This window comes from Pinus tabuliformis, chromosome 3_1, assembly GCF_031772625.1.
Source record: "Pinus tabuliformis cultivar Carrire ecotype Pingquan chromosome 3_1, CPIR1, whole genome shotgun sequence".
NCBI classification, from domain to species: Eukaryota; Viridiplantae; Streptophyta; class Pinopsida; order Pinales; family Pinaceae; genus Pinus; species Pinus tabuliformis.
In genome coordinates, this window is record NC_142301.1 from 927083258 (window position 1) to 927105165 (window position 21908).

The following is a 21908-nucleotide window of genomic DNA, read 5'->3' on the forward strand; positions in this document are numbered from 1 at the left end:
TTTTGGTTTCCCATTTGGAAGATGCCTAGAAATTTTTGTTTATTAAGATTAAGAAAAGTATTTTCAAATGCATGGATAAGGCTGCTTTTTGAATCATTGCTCCAAGATGTTGAGATCCTTGAGCCTATGACTTGTAGATAGGAGCTCAATGGACTGCACCATTGAACTTTAGCATGAAGCTGAGCACCTTCTCAACAATTGCAGCACCCCTCTCAAACAGTGCCTCGACCTATAATCAGCTTAAGATGCCAATACTATTAAGTCTCGACCTTTCAAGATATCAGGATTTGAGAGCATAGAAAACCAACTAGATGATGCCACCGTGAGGTAAACAATAGCAGCAGCCCTTTAGGATTGATATATTATTATGTTGAACAAGTCTTCAGGCCTAGTTATGTATTTAAGCTTTTGTTCTTAGTGAAGTGTTTCTAAAGACAAAATCTCAGTTTTTATCTCAGGCAATTAGTTGCCTTTATTTTCCTCGTCTCTTTTTCAGGTTGACTAGAGTTAATTTGAAGTACATTTGAAAATTATTGTTTTCCGGTTAACAGAGTCATTTAGTGTTTAAAATTCCAAGCTGCAGCACAAACTTAAGACAAAAGACGTTTAAAGAAATTTAAAACTGGATTTTTTAGCTCAACCTTTTTGAGATTTCAATGTTAGCACAATTGAGGTGCACACTGCAAATAAATAGAGTGAATGTTGGTTGTCATCCAACCAGATGATAATGAAAAAGAATGAATTTTACACAAGTGTAACTGAATACATCATTTACAATAACATACCAACACTTTACAACTTTCATCAGCACAGTATCAACTAGGTGATCATATGATATCACTAAATATCATGAGTGTTTACAATAGGCTCCACTTTAACAATCAGTGGTTGTTGAAGATCTAAACACGGTTCACTTGCAAGTGCAGAGTCCGTGAATGTGCAAATGATATCAACCTTTCCCTCATTTTCCTGGATTGCATCATTTAATGCCTTCCTTGCTACTCGATCTACCAAAACCATCAGAACCACTGAAAAAACAAGGAAAATCTTCAAGACTTGATATAGGCTAACATGATTAATGCACAGGGGGGAAAAGTCCTGTGTTGTAATATATATGTAAAATTGTAATGGAGGCCAACTTACCAGTTGATACAAATCCTACAGTGAGTAATATCTGCATTATAAACAGGCAAAAGAGAATGTTAAGACTATAGTAGCAATATGTAAGGATGACGCTTCCTATTCTGAGTCCCTAGGCCTATAAAGCCAAATATGAAAGATGAACTAGTCTACAAGTCCAGGAAGTATTTATTTCAATTTCAACTGTGTAGATGGTTGCTTAATATGGTGTCCACCTATAGAAGAAACAAGCAAAACTACTTATCTATGCAATTTCTTAAATAATCATAATTTCATTTTACAAGGATAAAAGACTAAGAACCAAAGCAAATGTACAGATATGGAAAACCTGGGAAACATAACTGAAAGCAAATCTGAATAATCAATGTTAAAATCAAATAGATATACTTCTCGAAATAATCTCTCAAATAACTTCATCGAAATAGTTCTAGGCATTCTGCTTATGTAAGGAACAGAAAGAAGCTGAATACAAATCTCAACCATCCCATCTGATTGATAGATATTTCAGTAAAGCTTCATACCAACTTGAAGAGCACAAAAGACAATGGAAATAATTATACTGTAAATAAGGAGTTGTAATTTTGCCAGTTAAGAGATTTTGCACATTTAAAGATTCACAAGACATATAACAGTGTCAAATCCATTCCTAATGGTCTGAGGAGCACAAAAATGTCCCTACAACATGGATCATTTCAAAAACAATCAAAAGAGAATATTTGTCCAAGGCTTTTGCAGATTGAACCTTAAATAGTGGGTTGAAGGAAATGTAACTAGGTTCGGTCTTCATAAATGTACTTTTGATATTTTTATTTATTCAAGAAAAGAAATATTATTTTCATAATATATGTCAATGAGTTTCTTGCTCATTGAAGTAGGTGTAGCACATGTTAAAGTGCTATAGGTGAGTCAAAGAGTCAAAAGAATTATGTTGAAGACCTTAAGGGTATGTTACGTTATGTGTATTTATGTATAAGAGTCAAAGAAGACACCTCCAAGAAAAGTCAAGTCTCCTCCTAGCAAAGACACCATCAAAAGAAGCAATGGCACCATTAAAAGCACCCATCGAAGCAAAGGAAGTCAAGTCGGCCTCAAGGCAGCAAGTTGGCCTAAAGGAGGGACAGTCCTCTATATATAAAGGCTGTCCACTCCCTCAAATGACAAGAAACTCACTCTGAAATCAGCGAAGGTAGAGGGCCGAAAAAGGAGCCAAGAAAGGGACGAAGAAGGAGCCTCTAGTGCAGCGAAGAAGCAAGAAGGAAGAGTGAAGGTTTTGGGACTGTTTTAGGGCCAATACCAGCCACACGTGCGAAGAGAAGGAAGGGCTATCTGCGGTTAGGACAGCAGCAAGTCACCTCCCATCATACCTCATTGTTTGGGCTACAAACTAGGCCTACTAGGCCTCCTATCTAAGCGAAGAAGGAAGGACCTCAAGCAAAGGAAAGAGGAGCCATATAACATCAACAAGACCTCTCACACGTGCGAGAATTAGGCCTACAGTGTTGTCACACTAAGCCTACCACTATACATCAAAAAGGGACTCGTTGATCAAGAGAAGGAAGGAGTATCCTTAGGTGAAGGATATCATTAAGTACAAAAGATAAGTATCTCTTCTAGAAGGTCTACTAACAGTGGAAGGAAGAACGAAGTACTGGAAGAAGGATGAAGTGCCAGGGAACGAAGTGCCAGAAGAAGGTGGACAAAGTGTCGGGAAAACATAGTGCAAAGAAAAGGAAGGACTTGACTTGTGCTTGGAGGATCTTCTAGTCAAGGGTCTAGGGTTTGGCATTGATCAAGAAAGAAGATTCAATAAGAGAAAACTTACCGAAGGGTTTTCCTCTCAAGAGAAGAGAGGTTTTGGCCCTGGCAGAGAGCCAACATCTTGTGTTCTTGTTTTATGTTTTGATAGCAGTTTGATGAAGCACACACACATGCATTAATAAGAGAAGAAGAAGATTAAGCTAACAAAGACAAATTGTAAAAATACTTCACAAATTGTTATCTAGTCCCAAATAATCACTCTACACCTAATTTCAAGGGATTCTTCAACACAACACACCATAGGGATGTGGCCCCAGGGTTTGATGATGCATTTACCACATCTTAGTGACAGGGTGATAGATGAGGATGTCCAATAGCATCTCCAATTTCAGACTTCAGAGGATGGCATGAGAATGCCCCCCATCAAAGGGGGTTATTCTAGGGTATTCCAAGGATGTTCGTACGAATTGGAGACTTTGGTGTATCTTCCGATTAACACAAAAGACAGCCAACCATTTCTTATGGCTTCCCTTCATATAATAATAAGAATAAGAAAATTATGCACGGAAATAATAGTGGCTTTCAATCCTAAAGAAATGTGGGCCCTATTATTTCTCTTGAATAGCACACACCTTCCAAAAACAACACTTTTTGAGCTTCGAGGAGCATTTTAGAGCTTACTGAAGCAGCAGAGTTTAAGTTGGAATGTTGAAAGGAACAAGTTGGGACTGAATACAAGTCTAATTAGTAGATTTATATTCATATTTCCAGGTTTTCTCTTCAGTTTGAGAATTTTAGATTTAAAAGTTATTATTTATCGTTTCCTCTTGTAAAGCCCTGCATTCAACCAAACGCTACAATTTCAAAATATCCATTCAAGATAAACAACTCAAAGGCAGAATGAATCACACTTCTGGAAATAATGAATGGGAGGAAAACCATATTGGATAAACATGAAGTGAGATTGGAGTTGGGAATGGAATCTCATGCCCATTCCAATCCCTACCGTCAAAGGCCAAGAATACTTTCAATGCAACAAAACATCTTGTTCTTCTGTGATCATCAAAGGCATGTGAGAAAAAACATAGGGCATCATTGTGAAAACACGTGTACAATATTATCCTGTACGAGAAGACTAGTGAGGAAAAGGTTTTAAAGCTATGTTGCAGGAAATGGTCCCATGGTGTTGTGCCGGTGCCGAAACTCCACAAAACATGGAAACTTGCCCGAAATGGCAAAACGCCGTCGGCCATAACATACAACATTCCAAAATTCGGAAATGTCATATGGTACAACCTGCAACATTTTAGTGTCATTTCAGGCCAATTCTGCGACTTTTCAACACAATTTTTTTCTTTTGTGGGCCGGGCCCATTAAAGCACCCAGTAAAGGCATGAGGCTCTTCTACAACCAAGAAAAGATACAATTATCATTAAATTTAATTTTAATTAACTCCACAAACTAATTAAACCAATTTTACATTATTTTCCAAAACACAATTACAAATGTCTAGAAACCCCAATAGCCTGCTTTATATAGGAAAGAACTTCATTCACTCATTTCTCAGACATTCCTCAACAAGAGGAGTTTTGATATAAATCTGATATGAAAATATAAGACAATGCAAATAAACCAAAGAATAACAATATTTGAATATAGAAATGCTTCTTTATTGATCAAACCCTTAAAGTAGGGCAACACCATACATTCACTCCTTAAGGAGAACACTCCACAAGCCATATGCCTGTTCATACAATAATACTTGACATCCCTCTGTTAGCGCTTGAATTTGGCCTCAGGCTGAAAAAAACAAAATCCAAGGCAACATCAAACCACTTAGCCTCGTAGCTAGCCCTACGGGGCAGGAGAGGGCTCTCTACGGGTCTATCTCGGCAAAAGGTCTTCAAAGGGCGGAGATGACCAATAAAGAACACTGATCTTAGGCTAGTAAACTCATTGAGAAGGTTTGATTTCAGATTTTTAGGGTTTTGGTGGAAAACAGAGGGAGAGCAATTTCGGGTGCAGGGATGGGACACAGCTTTTGCAGAGGTCTTTTTGGGGCAAGGTAGGAGATTGTCTTGATGCCTTTGATTTAAGTGAATGGATAGGATTGACCGGTGAGGAGCTAAAGAGAGCAAGAAACCATCGAGAGTTCTCTTTAGACAGAGGAAAACATAGATATTAAGCAAACTTAAAGGCAGAGCATATAAATTATGAATTCTACCTTAACACTTCATTTACTTAATGTGCAGAAAAGAAAAGTGGAAAAATGATACACATAACAAATCTTACAAGTACATGAGAGAAGCACACCATCAACACAAATAACCACAGGAATCCCAAATAGTGCTGCAAAACCCTGGTCTTTCCTTTGCCAAAATTGCAGAGATACAAAGTGTAATACAATAGAAGCTTATCCCTCAAGAGTCCAACCTCTCCAACCTCTGAAAATGATTGAGAAAATACATAATATAGGCAAGCCAACCTCTTCCCTTGCCTCTAGGGGTCGAGCTCATCATTATAGGAGCTGTTTCAACCAATTCTAAACAAAGAACTACAATCTAGGCAGTCAAAACAACTTGCCTCTATAAGCTAGGAAACCAATTCATTCATTAAATGTTTGCCTTTTTATGAATGAATCTTCTAGAAGAGATAAATAAGTGCCATGACATCATAAAATTACATCAATTACATCAAAGAGGGTGAAAAATCCCATCACAAGTCAAAATTGGTCAAAGTTGGGCGAATTCCTGAGCTGAAGGTGAAAAATTGAGAAATTGTCCTGATGCGTAGCGCCCCAATCCTGAACGCGTAGCGCGCCTTTGAGCCAACGTTTGAGGCACTTCCCGGCATTCAAATGAGGCAAACGTAGGCTTGTTGGAAAGGTCTAGATGCTGAATTTCCAACCCAAGTGGAATTTCTCAATTTGGTGGTCATTTTCCCCTGCAAAATTGCAAGCTCCCAAGACTGCTTCTTGTGTGTCCAAAAAGTGGCAGAAAGTCATTTTTTGCATGTTTTTTGACCTTCTGAGGGCTCAAAACCTGATGAAATGTCTTGTCCATTGCTGAGCAAGTGTAATTTTTCATGAAAAATCCAAAAATGCTGAGTTTTTGAGAAATGGACTTGCCCATCTTCAGGGTAGCGCGCGGCGCGTTACGCGTTCAGAGCAAAAACCTGTGTGTGGCACAAAAAATTCACAATTGACAAAATTTTCTCCAAATTTCTTGAAACTTCCGTTGGGAGTCCCCAATCAAGTACCATGCTCAGTCAAAAAGGCTTTGGCCAAAATTTGGAGTGGATCGGGCCTTTTCCGTCGTTTTAGTGCCTTGGCCAACCTCCTTAGATCTGACGATTGTAATTTTGACATTTCTCTAAAACCATGACACCTGTGCAAAAAGTGAAGGAGGTTTTTCTTCCTTGGCCTGTTGTGGAAAAAAAACTCTCTCAGTTTTCCAAAATTCATATTTGATTGCTCTGAAACGGCTTTTGAGTGAAACTTATCCCGATGTGTGGAACAAGGGATTTTGTCGAAATGAAGCAAAATGAAGGGGATAAGAGGCTTCTAAATTCTTGGGGAAATTTTTGGAAGTAGGGAGGGATGTTAGGAAGTAGGGGAAAGTGGAATCACGGAGATCGAGTGAGGGGAAGGTGTATGAACATCAGGATACAAGTTTTGCCGATGATTTGATCGTCCAAGAGAAATTGCCTTCAAAACCCTAGGAGAGGGAAATGACCTTACCTAGGCGCAACTGAAGCATGGACAAGGTGTAAAATGACTCATTAGACACTGAGATGATAATGAAAACCCTATGAATGATGATAGACTCAGCTGAATAGTGACATAGATTGGCATTTGGGCAACTTTGAAAAGAGTGAGAGCAAACCCTAGACCTAATGCCTAGTGACCAAATTTTGCTTGAAGACTCACTGAAATGACAAAATTTGACCTTGACACTTCAAAATCACTTTGTAAGAGCACGTTTGATCACTAGAGGAAGACTGGAAAGACTGACACTAACACCCTCCATGTGGAGTCTCTAGCCTCTATATAGGCCTCATACATACAATACCATGGGTCTTTACCATGGTTCCCTCATACCATCGAAGTAATATCATGGACCCATTACATTATTACTAACTACTTGTGGTCCCTTACATGATATGGGTTAACCACCTTATTTATTACTATGGCCTATCCCATTATTATATTATTACCTTGGGTACCTCCCTTTCTACCCAATATTATCCCCCCTAGGTATATAACATTCCACCCCCCTTAGCATATTTCATCCCCGAAACATGGGAAGAACACAAATAATAAGATCTACTCAAAAGAGTAGTCCACTGGTGCCATGCACGTGCATCTAGCCATCCAAGAGAAAGGTGAACCCTCGATTTCGCTGGTGCCTCGCTCGCTTGAGATGGAAGTTGACCGTGGCAGCTCTTCTGTGTTGATGTGTAGTAGGTGGATCTTCGCTCCGCTCTATCTATCATGTGGGGGTTGTTGTCCTTGTGGCTAATTGGTTGCCATCTTGTTGGTTGTTGTCTTGCGGGGTGATGTGGGTGATGATATGTTGAAGTTATAACCCACGGTGTCTTTTTCTTTAATTCACCCCTTACTGGAGCCTGACTGTTATCTAGTGCATGTTGTGGTGCTTGCTGTGGTGTCTTATCTTCTAATATTACTTCAACCACTGAACCCTCCTCTGATGTATCAGCACCTGTAACCTTTTCTACTTCAGCCTCTATTTGTGTTTGATTGTCGATCATCACTGGCTCATCATCTAATATGTCAGACCCTGGAACATCTTCTGCTTCAGCCTCTTTGGACTCTACCTATTTATTAATGGAAATATCCTGTAATGTAATTTTCTTCTTTTTATACCAGAGCTTCAGGAATTTCTTCTACACATTAATATTGATAGTACCCATTGATTCCATCCAAGGGTATCCCAAAACAACATCCATGTTATCCATATGTGAAGCATAAAAATCACCATGCAACACATACTTATCCATAGAAATCTTCAAATCCTTATACAATTGAACATTTTCATCATCCACTTGTGTGTGTTCAATGTGTTTTGCTAGAACTTGCAATTTTTTTGCCAAATTAACATTGATAAAATTATGCTTGCAACTAGGATTTATAGAAACAATGATCTTCTCCTTCTGAATCAATCCATGAACCTGCAATAAGGATATACCAGTAGGAAATAACCCCACATGTTTCCCCTTATCTTGTTTTCTAGCCTGAGACCATTTGTCCATAAGGAGTTTTTCCATTTCTTCATTTGAGAATTTGGACAAGCCTATGATGCCCAGTGAGTTCCACCATATGGCGGCCTCTTCTTTCAAACCAATTGGTACCATAAACTTCCATCCCTCCTCAAATATGTTCTTTAGTTTTTGTATGAATTCTTCAATAGTAGGGCTATCATCTTTTCCAGTAAAATTTTCCATGAAGAGGGTTTGAGAAAAATTCACTTACGTGGCGAAAATTTGAAATGGCCACAATTCCATCAATATTGCTCAAAATCCCTACTAAGACCTGTTTTTGGAAATGGAGCAACCATTCTGCATCTACCCATGTGATAGAAATCCTGATCCAGGAACTGGAATTTCAGATTTACGCTACAACTCTCCCGTCGTCACCAAAATTTCTACAAAAAAGAGCTGACTTTAAATCAGCGATATCTCCCTCATCCGAACTCCGATTCGACTGATTTTTTTTTGAAATTGGGTATTTTTTCTCAAAAAATTCAGATCTCCAATTAGATTCTATAGATCTTGCACCATAACGTCCAGATCTGTGCCGCAAACTCGCTGCCCCGAAAAATTGTCTGCAACACCACTGATTTTTAGATCAGTGATATCTCCTTCATTCGAACTCCGATTCAACCGATTTTTTTTTGAAATCGGGTATTTTTTCACAAAGAATTCAGATCTGCAATTAGATTTTGTAGATCTTGCACTAGGAGGTCTAGATCTGTGCTGAAAACGCGTTGCCCCGAAAAATTGTCTGCAACCCCATTGATTTTTAAATCAGCGATATCTCCTTCATCCAGACTCCGATTCGACCGATTTTTTTTTGAAATCAGGTATTTTTTCACATAGAATCCAAATCTCCAATTATATTTTGCAGATCTTGCACCAAAATGTACAGATCTGATCTGCAAACTCACCGCCCCCGAAATCATGCAAAAAAAAAAAAAAATTCTCCATTTTTTTGCCCAAGAAAGTGTTCAGATACCACTTGATATAGATCTTATATGAAAATACAAGACAATACAAATAAACCAAAGAATAACAATATTTGAATATAGAAATGCTTCTTTATTGATCAAAACCTTAAAGTAGGGCAACACCATACATTCACTCCTTAAGGAAGGAGAACACTCCACAAGCCATATGCCTGTTCATACAATAATCCTTAGCATCCCTCCATGTGGAGTCTCTAGCCTCTATATAAGCCTCATACATACAATACCATGGGTCTTTACCATGGTTCCCTCATACCATCAAACTAATACCATGGGCCCATTACATTATTACTAACTACTTGTGATCCCTTACATGATATGGGTTAACCACCTTATTTATTACTATGGCCCATTCCATTATTACATTATTACCTTGGGTACCTCCCTTTGTACCCAATATTATCCCCCCTAGGTATATAACAAGCTTTCTACAACAACAGCAAGCATTTTACTTGTGTTTTGGAGCACTGGAAGCAAGCTTTGGTGCATTTCAATCAAAAGTACAGTTGTGGGCAGCAAGAAGGGTGTGGGCAGCAGATTTCTTTGGTGAGTGAGTTTATTTACTGCTTTTGCAGCATTCATGTTAAGTTATGGTATGTTCTATGCTTATAACATTTTACTTCTTTTTCTTATTATATTCCACAGATTAGCAATCACATGTACATAAAGTAAAGTGTAGATAGAACATTAAACGATCGATAGAAAACAAGCCAAAACAAGAGACACAAGATGTGGCGGCTAGCCAGGAACAAACCCCACAATGTGTGGGGAAACCCTTTGATCAAATCTTCTTTTATCTTCAATAATTTAGCAGAGAGAAATATTAAAATAAATCTGATTCATATCAGCAGTAGCAAACCCTAGATCAACAACATCATCATTAGCGGCTGCATTAACAAACTAGGGCAGACGATATCTCACAAACCGGTCGTCGGATCGGCTTGATTCCACCACCAAAAGTTGCGGCTTCCAGAGGAGGTTCAGATGAACCTACAACGCAGTTCAGATGAGGAGATCTTCTAGTCCAGTCAACATTAGTAGCTTCATTATCAAACTAGGGCAGTCGATATCTTGCAAATCGTCCGTCGGATTAACTTGATCCCACCACCAAAAGTTGCAGCTTTTAGAGGAGATCCAGATGGACCTACAGCGTAGTTCTAAGGAGGAGATCTGATGGTCAACACTAATCAAACTTTGGATCTGCAATTGTAGGTTCAAGTTCAACAGCTTCCGGCTTCACATGTGTGAGAGAGAGACCCTTTTCTGTGTAGTATAGAAGAGACTCTTTTCTGCGCAGTAGAGAGAGAGAGAGAGAGAGATGTGATGAGATGAGTGAGTTCAAATGAGGAAAAGTCTTATATTTATACACAATGTTGGTGTTTGAATAGATGCGACTGTTGGGCTTTTGAGCCTACATGAGTTGTAGGTCGGCTTGATAATAATTCCATAATCAAAATAAATTCATATCTCCATGAATACTTATCGGAATCGGATGATCTTTATATCAATCCTACGCCTCTCGACAAGAGGAATCTAATAAAAATATTATCAACCATGAATAAGATGACCCACATGAAGTTTTGCCCTAGTTTCCAATTTTAACACTCCCTCTCAACTAGGGAGAACTTCATCTACAATCTGTCTATCGGTCGTTACTATTCATCCATCAAATGCATTGCCCTGTACAGCCTAACCCTTGACCTGCTCTTCTCTATTCTGCCCTGTACTGATCTGTATGGCTCTGCTCTGTTATGTGCTGCTCTGCTTTGTTTTGTTCTGCTCTGCTTTTGTTCGAATTATGAAGAAGAAGAAATGATCGAGGATGTATCATATTGACTCAAAGTTAGTCTCAGAGTATGTACCACTGGTCCCAGACCAGTCTCAACCGACCCGAAGTCAGCGTCATAGTGAGTACAACTCCACTAGTCCCAGACCAATATCATCCTCCACTAACTCAAAGTCAGTCTCAGAGAGCGTACCACTGCTCCCAGACCAGTCTCAACCGACCCGAAGTCAGCTTCATAGTAGGTACCACTCCTACCACTCCAGACCAGTCTCAACCAACCCGACGTCAGCGTCATAGTATGTACCACTCTCATTGGTCCCAGACCAGTACTACACTGGCACGAAGTCAGTCTTAGAGTATGTACCACTGGTCCCAGACCAGTCTCAACCGACCCGAAGTTAGTGTCATAGTATGGTACAACTCCTACCATGGGTCCCAGACAAGTATCATTGATCCCAAATCAATGGAGGTCATCCTAGCGTAGGGAGTACAGTAGATACAACGATGCATCCATCGGTACTACTATGGTCCCTAACTTCATTTCCCTGCTCATTGATCAAATGAGAGGTACTTCCCATGAGTCCCAGACTGCATGGGTAGGATGCCTCGACAAGAGAACTAATCAATCCCATCCTCACAGGAGAACACATCAATCCTGCTACAATCGCCATGGAGAACACATCAATCTAGGCCTCACAGGAGAACACATCAATCCTGCTACAATCGCCATGGAGAACACACCAACCCAGGCCTCACAGGAGAACTAATCATCCTTCTACACAGGAGAGTGAATCATCCTATTCCACAAGAGAGCGAATCATGTTGTCCCACAAGAGAGCGAATCATCTTGTTCCAGTGCGCACCACCAGGGGAGCGTGAGTCACCCTGTGGTCGTATGTTGCTCCAATAAGAACCACAAGCCCTCAAAGCTCCCAGAGCTCAATGTATGCAACATGTAGGACCCTTGTACAAGGGTTTCTTGACGACTCCAAGTCGTTTGGGAAAATCACAGCTTAGATCTTTCCTCAGGGCTTTAACAAGGTGTATCGACCTGTACATCATCTTAATGCGATGGAGCCTCCTTCCTCATCGACTTACCATATCCTAGATGATGTCTATCTGTGGGAGAAATTGATGAATACGAGATTCCTCAATAATCGAATCCCACCTCTGGTTGTTACAGAGAATCACAGTGGTATGTGTTCAAACAGCTCACTGAAGAGCTTCCACAACTAGGCAGCTTCATACGAGATCATACTCGTAGATATGTATCCGATCTCAGCGGTGTTTATGGCAACCAACTTCTGCTTCCTGCTCATTCATTATATCGAAGCAGAGTCCAAAGAGAAACAACACTAAAAAGTGCTCCAGTGATCCTCCACACTACCTGCCTAATCAGCATTTGAATAATCATGCAGTTTCATATTTCTGGCAGTGTATCTAAATCCATGAGAGATTGTGTCCTGAAGACATCTCAAAAGATACTTGGCACCAATCTAGTGAGGCTCAACCAAATATGAGCTCATAATGCTAACTGCAAAACATATGTTCGGATGGAGGTTCACCAAGAACATCAACGCAAATGAGTTTTTGAAACTTAGAGGCATTTCCCAAATCTGGTCTGACATCACTACCATATAGCTTCTGAAAGTTAAGATCCTTGAGATAGTCACAGGCTTGCAGTCCACCATACCAAATCTTTTCAGAATCTTCACCACATATTTTCCTTGAGATAGGAAAATTTCCCTTGGCTTCTGCCACACTTCAAGTCCTAAGAAATAGTGCATCAGTCCTAGGTCCTTCATTTCAAATTTAGAAGCCAACTCCCTCTTACATTTGTGAATGAGAGGGTATGCACCTGTTAGAAAGAGGTCATACACCAACACCTAGTATGAGAGACTTGTCATCTTCAACCTTAAAGTAAAGGTTAGGATCGGCTTCACTCCTAGTGAATCCCAGCTTCACCAAGTAGCTACCGATCCTCTCATACCATGCTCGGGGTGCTTGCTTCATCCCATAGAGAGTCTTCTTCAACCTGCATACATGAGATTTTCGATCATAAATCTCAAATCCTTTGGGTTGCTCCACGTAGACCTCTTCTTTGATCGAGCCGTGCAAGAACACGGTCTTGACATCCATCTGATGTAGGTTCCATCCTTGTGCAGTGGCAAGGGCTATGATCGAGCGGATGGTCGTATATCTGGCAACAGGTGCAAATATCTCATCATAGTCTATACCTTCTTTCTGGGAGAAACCACGAGCAACAAAACAAGCCTTATACTTTTCCGTACTTCCATCTATTGCATGCTTTATCTTGTAAAGCCATTTGGAAGTAACAACTATCTTGTCCTAGGGTCTAAGAACTACTTCCCAGACATCATTCTTCATGATAGACTCATATTCTTCAGTCATATCATCCTTCCATACTTGATGCTTGATGGCATCTGAGAATGATGAAGGCTCATTTTGTATGATCATGCTCATGATGGTCAAGTATCCTTGATACCTATTAGGTTTCTTACTTTCACGAAAGGTTCCTCGAGGTGTAGCATGTCCTTCAGCATCATCAAGTAGCCCCCTAAGCCATGAAGGCCTCTTCCTAGAAGAGGAAGGCTCATGTGGAGGAGGATCAATCGGATCCATGGGTTCTTCTACATCGGGCATTGATTCATCATCCTTTTCTTTCGGTTCCCTAGTGTCGGCTTCTTGAGAGCTTCTCAATGTCGGAAGATTGTTCACCTTGTTGAGAGCCATATCTTCATCAAAGGTGACATCATGACTAATTACAACTTCCCTTTGACCATTACATAGATTCTATAGCCTTTAGTATTTTCACCATAGCCCACGAAAAATTCCCTTCTTTCCAAATGCACCCAATTTATTTCTTTTCTCTTTCAGCACATGAAAATATACAGGGCTTCCAAAAAATTCTATAATGAGAAACATCAGGTTTCTTACTAGTGAACTTTTATTCAGGAGTCTTGGAACCCAATGCTTGATGAGGGCATTGATTTTGTACATATACAGCAGTGTTTGCAGCTTTAACCCATAGAAACTTCGGAAGTCTTTGATCATGTAGCATGGCCCGGACAGCTTCAATAATTGTGCAGTTCTTCCTTTCTGCCACACCATTTTGTTTAGGAGTATATGGTGTAGTAGTCTCCTTCTTGATGCCAGCCTTTTTACAAAAATAATTGAACTCATTAGATTCATATTCAGTCCCATTATCAGTTCTTAAGATCTTGATCTTCTTTTCGGTTTGATTCTCGATTAGGGCTTTGAAGTGTCGAAACCAAGAGAACACTTCATCCTTCTTTTTCAAGAAGTATATCCAGGTCTTTTGAGAATAGTCATCTGTAAAAGTGAGATAATATGAATATCCTCCCAAGGATTTCTCAGGCATCATACCAGATATGTCTGAGTGAACTAGTTGCAATATATCGGAGCTCTTGCTTTGACTTGAAGGGAATGGTCCCCTTTTGAGCTTTCCTTCGACACATCCCAGACATACACCTTCTTTCTCTATTCGGAATTCGGACATCCCTGTCACCATTTGTCTTACACCAAGTAGAGCTTTATAATGAAGGGGGGCAAACCTCCGATGCCAAAATTTGGACTGAAGAGATGTGTCATAAGACATGACACCTATTAGACTTCCATCGACTTGATATAATGAATCAACACGAAACCCAGGAGTAAAGGCATCTTTATCATTATTTTTCCATATACGTACCTTGCCATCGCTAAAGGTTACCTTGTAGCCTTTTTCTTCCATTGAAGAGATGGACACCATGTTCTTTTTGAGGTCAGGTGCATTTAATACATTCTGGAATTTCTAGCCTTCTTGAATGATTGTCCTCTTCCTTGATTCCTAGCTCTCCTCTTACCTTTGCTATTGAATTTGTCATTCCTTTGAGTGCCATCAAAGGGATTTTGATCATTGTCCCGGTGTGAGTCTTTTCTATCAGGGCACTCCCTTGCATAGTGACCTACTTTATCGCAGATGTAACATCATCCTTTTCTTCCATCCTTAGGTCCAGCCTTTCCTTTTGATTTAGTCTCGAAATTATTTATTCACTTAGCATGAGAAGAAAAGGTAGCAGAAGGACCTTTAGGCAAGGGCATTTCTTGCTCTTCTACTCTTGTTTCTTCTTGAATTCCTCGAAACCAGGAATTATATTATTGTTCAGAAGACTAGTCCTGAACACGTACAATTTGGATGGTAATCCTCCAAGAGTCGTGAGTGCCATTTCTCTATCAGTAATAGTCTCCCCAATAGATAGGAGATCGTTCTTCATCTCGGTGATTCTTAAGAAGTACGCTTGCATACTCTCATCTTTACCCTTATGAATTTCCTTCAGCTTATTTCTAAGAAACAAAACTTTATTTGCATCATTAACTTTAAATAAACTCACCAGTCTATCGTAGATTTCCTTGGAAGTGTCCAGTTCAGAGATGTAGGCCACCAAGTTCTTGTCAATAGAGTCCCGGATGATCTTCTTTGTTTTGACTTCTCCATTTTTCCATTTGTTCTAGGTAGCAGTGGATGCATTTGATGGAGGCTCAACAATATTGCCTCTTACATGGTCTAGCACTCCTTGATCTTCTAGGGTTAGATCGATAGACATCTTCCATCCGTGATAGTCAGCTTTCTCACAGAGCTTGTCTTCGACAGGAAAGAGTGTTGAGGGCCCCATAGTTCTTTTAGGATAGCCTTGTCAATCTTCACTTTGGTGATTGCTCTTGCTCTTGCTCGGGCTTTGTCTTCACCACATCTCTGATCCCATGTTAAGTTATGGTATGTTCTATGCTTATAACAGTTTACTTCTTTTTCTTATTATATTCCATAGATTAGCAATCACATGTACATAAAGTAAAGTGTAGATAGAACATTAAACAATCGATAGAAAACAAGCCAAGACAAGAGACACAAGATGTGGCGGCTAGCCAGGGACAAACCCCACAATGTGTGGGGAAACCCTTTGTTCAAATCTTCTTTTATCTTCAATAATTCAGCAGAGAGAAATAGTACAATAAATCTTATTCATATCAGCAGTAGCAAACCCTAGATCAGTAGCATCAGCATTAGCGGCCTCATTATCAAACTAGGGCAGATGATATCTCACAAACCGACCGTCGGATCGGCTTGATTCCACCACCAAAAGTTGCAGCGTCCGGAGGAGGTTCAGATGAACCTACAACGCAGTTCAGATGAGGAGATCTTCTAGTCCAGTCAACATTAGCGGCTTCATTATCAAACTAGGGAAGTCGATATCTTGCAAACCGTTCGTCGGATTGACTTGATTCCACCACCAAAAGTTGCAACTTTTAGAAGAGATCCAGATGGACCTACAGCGTAGTTCTAAGGAGGAGATCTGATGGTCAACACTAGTCAAACTTTGGATTTGTAGTTGCAGCTTCAGGTTCAACAGCTTCCGACTTCACATGTGTGAGAGAGAGACTCTTTTCTGCGTAGTAGAAAAGAGACTCTTTTCTGTGCAGTAGAGAGAGAGAGAGACATGTGATGAGATGAGTGAGTCCAAATGAGGAAAAGTCCTCTAATATTTATACACAATGTTTGTGTTTGAATAGATGCGATTGTTGGGCTTCTGAGCCTACATGAGTTGTAGGTCGGCTCGATAATAATTCCATAATCAAAATAAATTCATATCTCCATGAATACTTATTGGAATCGGATGATCTTTATATCAATCCTACACCTCTCGACGAGAGGAATCTAATAAAAATATAATGAGCCATGAATAAGATGACCCACATGAAGTTTTTCCCTAGTTGCCAATTTTAACAATCCATGGCTTCTAAAAGTGGTATTTTTAGTGCTCATAGAGATTCTCAAGCAACCAAGAAGCAAGAATACCATCCACTTTGGAAGTATGTTGCTATGTAAAAAACTAAAAAAATATGTAATTAGGGTAATTATGTGATTGGGGCATGATCAAAATATCATGCCCCTTCTCGAAAAGCCGCCCAAGGGCCTATTTAAGTCGGGGCCCTTCCCTTCTTGTAAAAATACATCATTCAGCTTTTAATACTATATATAGATATATATATATATATATATATATATATATATATATATATATATATATATATATATATATATATATATATATAGATATATATATATATATATATATTTCTCTGTAAAGTAAAAATATTTTTGTTCCACATGTTACCAAAGTCAAGCAAATAGGTGATGAAAATTCATCGGAATGGAGGTGAAATTTATGAAAAATTCTTAGGACCTGTTGACCATGTACATGTCAACCGTCCAAGCTGCAGATTATAAAGTAGTGGATCAAAATTTTTAAGTAAATTTCATCATTGTAATCCCAAATTCTACAAAAATTTTGTAAATGATTCTAGTATGACTATTAAGCCATGTAACAACACCTAGGTAAGCCTATGGTTCTTTTCAAAGGGTTTCATCCTAGAGAGTTTTTTAACCTCCCCAAATTATGTGTTTGTAAACACAGATAACTAGCAGAGTTTTTCTCCCAAATATACCCCAAATCTAGGGTGAAGCTCATTGACGAAGTCTTGGGTGAGTCCTAGTGTGTATCGAGTCTATCTATTTTCTCATGCTATATCATGTGTCTTGTCACAAAATTTGATTGACTCTCAAGTGGTCTATGTCTATGTGTATTTCCCCTTCTAAGGGTTGATATTGTAATATTTTGAGAAAAACGTTATCTAGGAATATTTTTGGTAAATGGTTCTTCATAATTAGAACACCATTACCAAAATATTTTTTAGATACACATAGAGAGTGGAAAAATAATTAATCCCTTCTTGAGTCTTTTTCATTTAATTTCTAGCAAAACATAAAAATTAAATTAGCCAGAAATTATCCAAAAAAAATAAAATGAAGCAAAAATTAATTACCCTCCAAGTTGAAAATTCATCAAAAAAATTATTTGAGGCTACTTTTAAAGGAAAATTTCAAGTCAAAGATAAAATTCCTCATTTCCAAGGCAGGAAGACCCAGTCCAGAAATTCATTGGGGCGGAGAAGAATATTTTCCTACCAGATCAATTTTTTTGGGGCCAGACAGAGAATTATTTTGCAAAAGTAACGATAATTCTATTCTTTGAGGTCCTCCAGCACAGAGAACAAGGAAGGTAGAATTATTTTGGAGATTTGTGCTAGCTAATCAAGGGTTGGAAATTTTTAGACAAGGATCAAGCCATAGATCGATGGAACTAGTCATTATTTCCACTTGAGGGATTTTTCCCTCTCCTTTCTTGATATAAGGAAGGTCTCAAGCTCCTCATTGTATTTTTATCTCACCAGATCAAAAAAAAAATTGTACTGAGCTAAGGTTTATTGGAATTTCTGCATTAATAAAGACTTTGGGGTTTCAATTCAAGTTGTCTCTCGCTTAATGATTCAAGGTCTTTGTTGAATGTGTTTCATGCTCTAATTTATGTTATTATTGAAGAACATTATTTCATAGCCAGTGGTTGGACTATTTATCAGCACAAACTTGCTTTAGGTGTTGGGCTAGAGTAAACAATTAGAAGTTGGTGGATCTAGCAAGCATCTCTAGATCACTAGCCTATTTGTATGAATCGTGTGAAAAATCGCTTGAAATGCAGCAACTAGAATTAACTCTTCTGACTGAATAAATTATGAAATTTATTTTGTTACGAAAAAATTACGAATTAATCACACCGCAATTTCTTCACAAAAAAAAATGTTGTAGGAAATAAATTGTTGGAAACTGAGAAATGCTAGCACACAATAAAATTAACACAATTATTTTTGGACAATTGTCCCCGAAAAACCCAATGTGGGAAAACCGGTGCAACAACTAAGGGTTTTTATTAATATGCAGCAATGAAATTCTGAGTACAATAAAATGACGCCAAACTGGCGTTTCTATTTGAGAGAAATACTGGAAAAATCAATTGAGGGAAATTACCCTCCTCTCCAACTAATCCCGCAAAAAACTGAGCCTCAAAAACTGGATCTCCAAACCCTTATGTAGACCTTTTTGCACTGCCTCTGCATAAACCTACTCGCATTAGCTGGAAACAACCTTTGAAGATAACGTCTAGCCTATTGTTGCCTCTGGAAGTGATTCTCCCGGCCTCCTAGAAATTTTCCTGGCCACTGGAAGCTGAATTACCCACTCTCCTAACTGAATCAAACTTCCTTTCTTAAGGCTCTACACAACACCTGTGCAACTCTACACAACGCTTGTGCAACCTCCTAGAGAAATAACTCGACCTCCTCTCCTTACTCTCTGAAACTGGAATCATTGTCTTCGTATCCTTTCTGGCTCGAACTCTCTTCATCTGCTCGACCTCTGAAGCTGAATAGCTCGACCTACCAAGGAACTTGAACTACTGGCTTTCGCTTTGTATGTCTCTCCATCTACCCATTGACCTTCTCTTATAATCTCCAGTTGAGTCTTCAACGACCAAGATTAAAACTTAATCGATGGCTAAGATCATCTCCAAGTCAATCCATGTGAGTTTCTAGAGAATTCTCACTTTTCTCAATTAATTACTATTAATTAACCAAATTTCCTAAGTTAAAAAATTTAAATGATGGTCAATTAATTTAACTGAGCCATCTCTAAGTGGAATTTCCATAAACGATTTCTAGATTTTGAAGAACTCATGCATTTTAGCCTATCCACAAAGTTTGAGACTAGAACACCATTTAATGCTACAAAAACCAACACTCTCTCTTAGCGAGGAAGGTGTTCTCCATGGAAAATTTTAGGGGCTAATGTTCGCCCAGTGGGCTAATTTTCCATGATTTTTCCACAAAAAAGATTCGCCAATTTCCAATTTTATAAAAGACGATTCGCCCAAATTTTAGAATATAAAATTATTTTACCTTAGAAATCGCCAACATTGTATAGAGGCTATATATAAAATCATTATAAATTTGAATAATTTTACAAATATATCAATAAACATTTTATAGTTTGCATATTAGGGATTAGTGAGATTCGCCAATGTTTCTAAACTTCAAGAAAATTTTCCATCCTTAAAATTTTCCTTGGTGTTCTCCAACTGTCTCCATAACATCCTCTATAAATGTTGCTAATGTATGACAATTGTAGCTACCTGCCACTTTCCACCAACAACTGTGTTAACTCTGATTCATCTGCCAATGATTATAGCTTAACCATGTTGCATTGTGTTGCTACTGACACTACACTGTACAACCTACATTGTTGCCAACTTTGCATCGGCACTACAATCCAACTAATATCCCCTCTTACTATTGTTGTTGGTACTGCAACTGAGAAGCATGCAAAAATACTAAATCAACTGTGTTTTTGTGCTGCAATTCTCTCTCAAGTCTCTAATTGCTACTAGCCTCTACACTGTCCACTAGGAAATCTGTGTTGTTGTTGATTCTGCATTGTGCCTCCTGCACTGCAATCAATACTGCTCTACGCTCCTCAGCATTTGACTGTGACTAATCTACAACTATCACTCTGGAACTGACTGCATCAACTAACACTGATCCTCCTACTACTAAACACTATGGACCCTTGTAGCAAGGGAAATGATCCAAGAGAAAACACCAACTGATGCTTACCTCGATGGACCCTGCCTCGCTTTGCACAACTCTGGAATCTAGAACTCAATGTCTCCCCACCTCTCGCCTGGAGGTATAGCTGCATACAAAGAAAATTGGTCCTCTAATCTAGAAGACAATTGATCTATCTCTACGAATACTGTCGCCTGATCCCGCTTCTCCTTCTTTTCCTTCTTCCTTTGAGGACATTGAGTACTGTAGTGGCCAAAATTGCCACACTTGAAGCACTTATTTTTGATAGATTTTTATTCTTCTTTTTCTCTCCCTGTGAGCCTTGTCCCTGACTAGGACCTTTTGCCTTCCCTTTCGATGCAAGGGCTACATTTTCTTCCTCCTTCACACCCTTCGATCCTCTACTGCTACTACCGCTTACGGAGCTCTTTACTAGAGCTCGCCTCATCTCCTCTTGTGTGATATTTTCCCACATCTGGTCCCACACAGGCAGGCGATCTCACCTAGAATTCATTGGACAAAATTCTCCCATTCCTCAGTGACACTATTGTGGGCTAAATGCACAAGTTTTGTATTTGGAAGTGCTCTTCCTATGGTTGCAAGCTCATCTAGGATATCATGAATTTTGGTGGGAAAGGGGTTGATGGCTTCACCCTTCTACATATGAACATTCCTTAGCTTCTCCTTTAGGAACATCTTCTGTTGCTCGAAAGGATTCTGATATAGTGAGGAAATAGCGTCCCACATTTCTTTGGTCGTATTCTTGGCCACAACATGTGAGACTATATGATCTCGAACTCCATCAAGAATCAAACGCTTTTCCTTGGCCATCTCCTTATTGTAATTAGATAGCTAGTCCACATTTGTAGGTGTTGCAATAGCTTTTTCTGTGTATGTCTCCAGACCATACTCATCCAGTAGGAAGGATATCCTGGCCTTCTAGATACAACAGTTCGATGCACCCTCTAATATGTCCTGATATTGGAGTCTTGCTGAAGCCATCACTGCAAAAACTCGACCTAGGACATAAATATCCCTCTTTAACCTGCTCAGTTGTTGACTTTGCCATTCGCACTCCTTTCTAGAATGAGAAAATGTGTCTACTGCAACTAGAAATTTTGCATTTGTGAAACTAGAAACCCTCTGAGAGAAACTCCCTCTATGTGTGAAATTTCTCTTCCACCCAACACTAATTCTTCTACTGAAAATTGTTGCAAAACCCTATTGCACCTAGACAACAAATCTGCTCTGCGAAAAATACAAGTTATTGTTCTCTTTGCCTACTAGAATCATAGTTTTAAAATTCGGCCAAATCGAATCCGAAACGGCCAAGTTGATCCGAGTCATTGAAGAATTTTATGACTCGGCAGAAAAACCAGTTCGGGAGGCCGAGTCATGACTGACTCGGCCGAGTTATTGCATGA

At 39.1% G+C, this 21908-nt stretch overlaps 1 protein-coding gene across 1 annotated transcript in view; it reads right to left on the reverse strand.

The window, feature by feature from the left end:
* Nucleotides 1-674: 674 nt before the first annotated feature.
* LOC149190781 (uncharacterized) overlaps nucleotides 675-21908 on the reverse strand; it is a 229592-nt gene continuing 208358 nt past the window's right edge. Inside the window, exons 7-8 of the mRNA XM_089410591.1 lie at nucleotides 1144-1174; nucleotides 675-1028 (exon numbers count right to left, since the gene is read on the reverse strand). Of these exons, the coding sequence (XP_089266717.1) occupies nucleotides 841-1028; nucleotides 1144-1174 (219 nt within the window). The 3' untranslated portion in view covers nucleotides 675-840. The remainder of the gene's footprint in view (nucleotides 1029-1143; nucleotides 1175-21908) is intronic.